The following is a 7,775-nucleotide window of genomic DNA, read 5'->3' as shown; positions in this document are numbered from 1 at the left end:
CCCGGCACCGCTTAACTGCGGCCGCGGGGCCACCGCATCCCGTCCGTCCCCGTCCCGCCATGCTGAGGCTGCTGCTGCTCTGCGGGGCTCTCGGCTGCGGGGCCGGGAGCGACGGTAAGGGCTGCGGGGGTGCACGGGAACACGCGTGGCGGCGTGGGATGCTCGGGGCGCCGCGGGGCTGGAGGGCGAGGGTCAGGTTTGACGTGACATCGGTGTCTCCCAGCAGCCCCGCTCGCCTTCATCATGCTGCAGTGGACGCAGGTTTCCAAGGGCAGCTCCGTCTTTTGGGGCAACGCGACGCTGGGCGGGCGGCTCAGCCACATCCTGGAGGATCACAACGTCACTCAGGTGCTGCCCCTGGAGCCGCCCGCAGTCTGGGCGCAGCAGCGGGACATGGTGGCCAACTACCTGAGCTACTTCAGCGGCATAGTGCAGGTCTTCAGCAAGGAGAGGCCCCTCAACTGTGAGTGCTGCTGGGGCGAGGGGGCACGTGGTGCTGTGCTGCTGGGGATGGCTGCTCGGGGACGGCTCGGCAAGGGGACGGGGACGCAGCTCCAGGGCAGCCTTGGGCACAGGGCTTACCCTGAGGTCACTGCTTGGAAGTGGGATGCTGAGGATGAGGAGGTCGTATCCATGCACAGGGACGCTGCTGTGGCTGTGCTTTGACATCTCTCTCCCTGCAGCCTCTGTACCTGTGTTCCTTCCTAGAGCCCATTTTGCCCCCATTCATTCCTGCACCTGGGTCTCCAGTGCTATCCACGTCCCCGTGCCCCATACCATATCCCATGTGAGAGCCACGAGGAGCTCACTGTGCACAGGGCGATTTCCAAATGAGAAGCTGCAGGGAGCTCCTGAGGGGTCCACATGGCGCAAGCCCACAAGCCAGGGCTGCGCACACACTATAGCTTTATAACAGCAAGGGGCAGCTGGAACCTGATGCCCTCCGTTCCACAGACACCCAAATCCTGCACTGCCGCCTGGGTTGCTGCCTCTTCCCCAACGGCACGGCCCACAGCTTCTACGAGGTATCCCTCAATGGGACAGCCTTCCTCACCTTCCACGTCCCCACCGCCACCTGGGAGCTCCGCTGGCCACGCAGGGACCCGGTGGCCACTTTTGCCCGGCGGGAGCTGATGAAGTACTCTGAGACCACGCGTAACCTCCAGCACTTCCTCAACACCACCTGCGTGGACATCTTGCGGGCTCAGAGCCCTCAGACAGGTGTGTGCCAGGCACGGCGGGGTGCTGGGGGTCCCCCTGCTCCTGGCTTTCATCCCTTGGGAATTGGGGTGACTTACCATTGTCGCTTCTTGCAGGGAAGCAGAGAGGCCGCTCGCACGCCCCGCTGGTGCTGGGTCTGATCCTGGGGGTCTCTGCAGTAGTGGGTATGGCTGTGGGCATCTTCTTGTGCACAGGAGGGAGCTGCTAGCAAAACCATGGCTGTCCTGGGCCACTCCGTGGGCACAGGGGACCAACCCTGCCTCACCCCATGGGGACCCCAGCTGGGATGGTCCCCCTGCCCCAGGGACGGTGCTTACAGGGCACCGAGGCGTGGAACCACGCTTGGCCTCGATGCACAAAATGCAGAGAGGGGTGAAAGTCAGAAGAAAGCCAAAAAGGGTGAAGAGGTTGGTATTCAGACTGTGATTCATCGCCACTCTGGGGTGAAAGGGGATGGATGCCTGGAGGACAGATGTCACATCTGGGAAAGGACCCGTTGGTGACCGTCCATCTCTGTGCTGAACAGCCCTGCTTCAGGGCCTGGTGCAATAAAGCCCTTCTGCCCCCAGACTTGCGTCACACTTTCTTGCATGGAGGGGGGGTTACACAGCACGCACTGAGTTTGCACGGCCTTGGGAGAGGCTGCAGGGCTTGTGCTGCCTGATCTCACCCCAACTGTATGCTGCTTTGCTTGTGCTCAGTTTGGCTGCAGCAGCAATTTTCTCCCAATTGGTCAATCGGTGTCATTTATTTTTCCTTTACCTCCCTATGGCACATTGAGGCTGACTATAGGCAGTTTCTCCTGGGCAGATTAAAGGGCTCATCGCTGTCACGTGTCAGGTTGGGCTCCCCAAAAGCTGGGTGAAGGAATGGGAAAAAAGAGCAGGTGCTGACACCAGTGCAAAGCAGGCCTGCAGAAAGCACAGACATGGTCACAAACACAAAATTCCTACCCTTTGGCAGCAAGGAGGGGAAAGCAGGAACAGAAGTGGGATGGGAGATGACATAGCAATGTCCACAACGGGGGACAAAGGTCTCTCAAGAGACTACAGCTCATCTGCTGGAGCTGCCAGGGAGCCCTGGCCGCCCTCCATCACGCAGCCCCCCACCTTCAGGGGGCTGCTCCAGCAGAGTGAAGCAGCAGCCAAGCGTCCTGGGATCCAGAGCACCAATTGAGGCAAACATCAGCACTCAGCTGGGTGGGAGGCCAGCTGTGCTGTGTGTATGGGGGGGGGTGGGAGGGGGGAAAGCAGAGGGGTTTGTTTGTGGCACAGGGCAGTACAACTGCATCTCCAACACGCGCACACAAAGTTACAGGGCAGATTTTGCATCATGGTTCCAAGAAGTTTTGCAACTTGCAGGACATCAGAAAGCGATCTGGTGGCTCTGGTGGGTGGCAGCCTAAGGACTGGGGAAACCGTAGGGGGCTGGAAGGAGAGGGCTTGTTTTGCTTCTGCAATGCATTAGCTTTTAGACAGCTGGGGCTGTCTTTGCTCATAACAGCTCTAGAAAAGCCTTTTTCCCTGTCTGGAGGCTCTGGCAGTGCTCCAGGATGTGGCTGCTCTGCCAGCTCAGAGAAAAGGGCAACAGCTGGTGCCCTCGAGTCCCCAGGCCCTACAGCCTTCCCTGGGCACCGCACCCAAAGCCACCCTGGGTCATTTCCCTGATGGTGACCAACATCAACCAACGCATGACACAAAGGGAAGGGCTACGGCACTCATCTGCACCCCTCCCAGCCCCAAATTCTTCTGCCCACCCTCAAACTGCTTCATCATAGGGTCACCATCACCAGCAGCACGCAGAGCCCAGCCAACAGCCCAGCTCACATATAGGGAAGGGTTGGCCCCAGTTGTTGCTTAAGTGTTTACCATCATCCAGCAGCTGGTAGCCACTGCCAGGGCCAGTCCTCCAAGCCCTGTGCTCCCCCTCAGGACAAGTGCCAACCCTCAGCTGTAACCTATCTGTGGTTACAGGGCCCTTTCCCTTTCTTCCTGACTTTATCCACCCTGCAGTCCCCTGGAGGCTTTCACCAACCCCCACACAGCATCTCCTTAAGAGCAAACCAGGCTTTTCTCTCCGCATGCCAAATACTTTCCATCACTCATACTGCTATTGCTGCCAGCTGAGATAAGAAGCCCAGCCTCTTAACACTGTGTGTTGTTGCAGTGAATAAGGTGATGCCCACGGGCTAGGACTGGTTTTCCCCTTCACCTACACATGCATCCCATGGGTGTGCACACAGCCTAGCAAAGACACACTCAGCCTTTGGGGAGGAACTGCATTTTGGCATCAGCTCCACGTCCCAGCTGGTGGCTCTGTGTCCTGCCTGTCCTCATCCCTTGGACAAGGGGCTGCCTGGCACCAGGAGCTGCTCCAGGAACTGGGGATCTGAGTATCAGCACTCATCCTGAAGGTGGAGGTGCTGGGTGGGAGTGAGAGCTGTACAGTACCTCTGGGGGGGTCACACCACAGCATCGCTCCTGCTCCCCACACACAGGGTGTTCCTCCATCCTTCTGGCACCAGATTTAGGTCTCCCCCAGCTCAAACTGCCGCATTTTTTGCTCATCACCAAGACAAGAAGAGTTTATCCTTATAATAAACACACTCTATGCACTCAGTGCCTGTGGTGCTCTCATCAGTGCTGCTCAGGACTAAACAAGCCCTGTTCCTCTGAACTGCCCTCAAAGGCCACGTTGTGACAGCCCCAGATGCTTTCATCCGTGGAATTTCCAGTTTCCAGACATCCATTTTAACCCTGCTGCTGCAGTGGGCTGAGCACGCTTGCTGCATTCAGGGCAGTGCTGCACAACCCTCTTAGAGACAGGATTTATTTTTTTGGTTGTGTTTTTGACTCCTGGTAAGTTTGGGATCTTTGGAAGCACTGAGACCTTCATCCACCACACTGCCATAATTATGCCTTTTACTTCTGCCTTCTCCTGTAGCAGGAGGCTCCTCTGCCTGTCTGTCAGCCTCCCGCTGCCAGTGGTGAGCAGGCGGATCCTTGGAAATACTTAGGCAGAAGAGGCAGAGCTGACACATCCCTCCCACAGAGAGGATGCCCAGCTCCTGTCACTGCCCTCTTCCCTTTCCTAACACCTCCCAGGTCAGTGTGCCTGGCACAGCTGGAGGAAATAGGAGGCAAAAGCTGGGCTCTGGCCACAGTCAACACGGAGCAGAGTGATGTGGCAGCTGGGCAAACAGAAGCTGTTGGGCAGTTACTGCACCTCCCTGCCACCTACAGCTGGGTTGTCCCCTGGGTGGGATGAGCTTCAGTCTGAGTAAGCCTTGCAAGACTGAGTGAGCAGCTCAGCTCTATGGCATTGGAGCAGAGCAGCTGCTATCCAAACATCATCTAAAAGTTACTTAAAACATCAGCAAGGAACTGCCACTTCACTTTCCTTTCCTGTCCAGCCCCACACCAGAAGTCCCCAGACAAGTTCAAACAGCTGGATTCTGGGAACACTGCAAACCTGGGCGTCTTCAGGACAGCAGATCCCTCTTTCAGCAGTCAACTCTCCCCTCCTATCTCTACTGCCTATCTCTCAAAAATAAATACGTTTAGCTACAGATAAGTATTTTGGAATAACAAACTCTTTGTGGGGAAAAAAAAAAAAGCCAGCCCACACAGCCTTTCCAGAAAAGTTTCCATGGAGGAGAAGTGTTTGGGAACACTTTCACCCCTGCCTGTACTTGGTGAGGAGGGGACACTGTGCAAGCAGTTTAACTGGCTGTAGTGAGAAATAAGGCAGCAGCTGCTCTCGCCTGGCCAAGAGCATCAGGAACAAATGCCCTTTGGGGCCACGTGATTGCTAAGGACCCACGTACCAAACACAAAAGCTCCTGCGTATGGTCACAAAAGCGTAGCATCTGCTGCCCCCATCTAGGGTGGGCAGCAAGGCTTTGCAAGCACCAAACCTGTCTCAGGGAGACAAGAGAACTGGGCAAGGCTATTGGGTCAGTAGCTGTTGCTTCCCTCTCCTCAGAACACGTAGGTTGTCACAATGCCTTCTGAAAAGCCATCCTATACCATGATTTCACCATCATCTACTTTTGATGAGCACTGCAGGACAGAGAAGCCGCCCAGACAACCAGCAGTAATACCTAGGCTGGCTGAGCAAGAAAGAACAGGTATCAGTCTCTGATCAGTTGAGGTTGCACGTCTCCAAGCAGACCACATTCCCACTGTGCTGCTTAGTACTTCCTTAGACTTAACTGGGTAACTATTTACAGTGAAAAGTCCTTTCCCTCCCTACACAAATGCTTTACAAGAGATATTTCTCCCACAAGAACTGAAGGGACTATTTGCCCAGTTACCTCTTCAAAAACAGTAAGCCAGAGGAGCCTACACACTTGCCTGGCAAGAAGAGCTGCAGTTACCCACTCCTGGCCTCCCTGCTGGAACAGGGAGCAGGACAGCTGAGATTGATGTGGTTGAGAAGTCCTCGGCCTATCCAGGATGCAGCCAGGGGGTAGTAACAAAGCACTGATAGTAGCAATGGGATCTTCATCTAGAGCTGAGGGAGCCTGCGGTTAGATCCTGGAAGAATATACAACATGGAGGTGATCAGAAGTGTTCACTTTGTAAATCAGAATCCTGTTTTTGGCAGGCAATTTGCTTTTTAAAATATGCCCTTCTCAAAGTGGCAAGAGCTTCTCTAAAAACACATTTTGAGGACAAGTGTCTTGATAAAAAGAATTGAACATCCCTGCACCTGAACTACTAATCCTTGCCTTGCACAAGGCTGTGTGAGATAAAGCAGTCTATGTGTGCTATGACTCACTCATGCTGGTTAAGCTTTTACTGAGAGAGAGGACGCAATATCTCACAGCCACCAATTGCCACAGAACCTGGGGATCACAGGCGGCAGATACAACTTCTGTGATCCTTGAAGGTGCTGGACTTTCCTGCTGCCAGAGCAAAACTCAAAGTGGAACATTTGAACAATAACCTAGCACACACTAAAGCACACTGCTTCCTGGAAAGACAGCACAGAAACCTTGGGAGCTCGTCTGAAGGCAGGGACGGCAGCAAATCCCAACTGCACATGTACACTAGGCAGCAGGAAGCCTGGTAGGATTTGAGTTTTTTTTCTCTTTTTCTTCTTGGATCACGTCTCAGTGAATTACCTGCACCACAAACACTACAGCTGTTCTCTGCTGACTTGTGCTTTGCTCTCACATTGGCAAATATTGTGGCTTGGCAGCTATTGTTGCTGCTTGGCATAGCACCAGCCTCTCAAAGCAACACTGATCCACGATGGAAAGGGAAAAACATCCTACAGGAAGGAAAAGAATTAGCATGAAAAGGAAAAACAGCGGCGGGAAGAAGTAGCTGTGCTCAGAATAAATGCACTGCCTGCTGCTGGGGGTGGGGGTAGGAAGGGTTACACCACAGCCAAAAATCTCACGCCCAGAAGTTGAGACCTGGCTATAGTTTTCAGCTTTATCTGTGTACCAGCAGCACAGGCCGTGTTGGTTGGGGTAGGAAGAAAGGCAGGCCATGCAGCTGTCAGCAAATAGACCTTTGTAGCACACACTGACACAAGAACCAGTGCAGCCCTAACAGCTGTGTCTGTCTTTGAGATCTAAGGTTTCTTAATCAGAGCCAAGGGGAGAGGCGGGGTGCAGAGCTGCCTACAGAGACCTGGAAACAGCAAGTCAAACAGGCTGATGCTCTAGGTAGCAGTCTCAGCCAGGATTAACACCTCGAGCTTTAATGAGGACTTAGAGGAAGACTAGCACTGAGACTGAGAGTTTTGCACCCTGGGTTCCCTAATCTCCCACTTTGTTCTGCCAAAGCAAATATACAAAGGATCCAGCAGGAAACTTCCCAGTGCTGCTGCTTTCACTGCATTAGCTCCTGCTGCTGCTGGGTGGGACATGGCTGGACCATTGCAGCACAATGCCACAGCTCTCCACCTCTCCCAATTCAGATCCGTGCTGCTTTAAGTTGAAAACAAAGGAAAATCCTTAACAACAAAAGCCAAAAAGCGACTTCCAGTCTCCTGCTGCTGCTCCCCAGAAAGCATTCCCTTGTTCAAAAGCGGATCTCATCTGTTTCCCAGCTCAGGGAACGAGGAGGCAGCAGCAGCCGCCGTCCCATTTTGCAGCCCTCAGGAGCACGGGATGAAGATGCAGAGCAGCATCCTACACCAACAACTGACTCATCTCTCTCGCTGCCTGCATCCCTGTCACAGCAAAGCAGCACGAGGCTGACTGACTGACGCAGGCACCTCTGGGAACTTTCTTAGCTACCACTCCCAAAGTTCTTGCAAATAACATGCAGAGTATTTCTGACAAGGATGCTTAAAGGAGCAGCGCCTTCATGACAGACACCAGAGCAGCACAGGTTCCTCCCTGATGAGTTGCCGGGCCCTCGGGTCAACTAAAGCAACTACGGAGCTTTTGCTGGTGTTAGCAGGAGTAGTTTCACCCTTTGTAGCAGCTTGCAGCAAGCTGATCACGAGTCCAACGACTTGCAGCTGTACCAGAGTAAGGGCTGCTGAAATACATAAGCAGGGAGTTTTTGCCATTCCAACTCAAACACCTTTAT

The 7,775-nt window shown here is 54.1% G+C and overlaps 1 protein-coding gene across 2 annotated transcripts; it reads left to right on the top strand.

Moving 5' to 3' along the window:
- The first annotated feature begins 6 nt into the window (after nucleotides 1-6).
- Nucleotides 7-1,791, top strand: PROCR (protein C receptor). 2 transcript variants are annotated; one of them, XM_010716529.3, is made up of 4 exons: nucleotides 7-114; nucleotides 227-463; nucleotides 955-1,221; nucleotides 1,317-1,791. In XM_010716529.3, exons 1-4 carry the CDS (start codon nucleotides 60-62, stop codon nucleotides 1,427-1,429), a joined length of 672 nt encoding a protein of 223 aa, XP_010714831.1. In that variant the 5' UTR covers nucleotides 7-59; the 3' UTR covers nucleotides 1,430-1,791. The 2 variants fall into 2 exon arrangements, with proteins under 2 accessions (XP_010714831.1, XP_010714830.1); XM_010716528.3 differs by having other exon boundaries at nucleotides 224-463.
- Nucleotides 1,792-7,775: the final 5,984 nt, after the last annotated feature.

Source organism: Meleagris gallopavo, chromosome 11, assembly GCF_000146605.3.
Source record: "Meleagris gallopavo isolate NT-WF06-2002-E0010 breed Aviagen turkey brand Nicholas breeding stock chromosome 11, Turkey_5.1, whole genome shotgun sequence".
NCBI lineage: Eukaryota > Metazoa > Chordata > Aves > Galliformes > Phasianidae > Meleagris > Meleagris gallopavo.
This window is presented reverse-complemented; position numbering and strand designations above follow the sequence as displayed.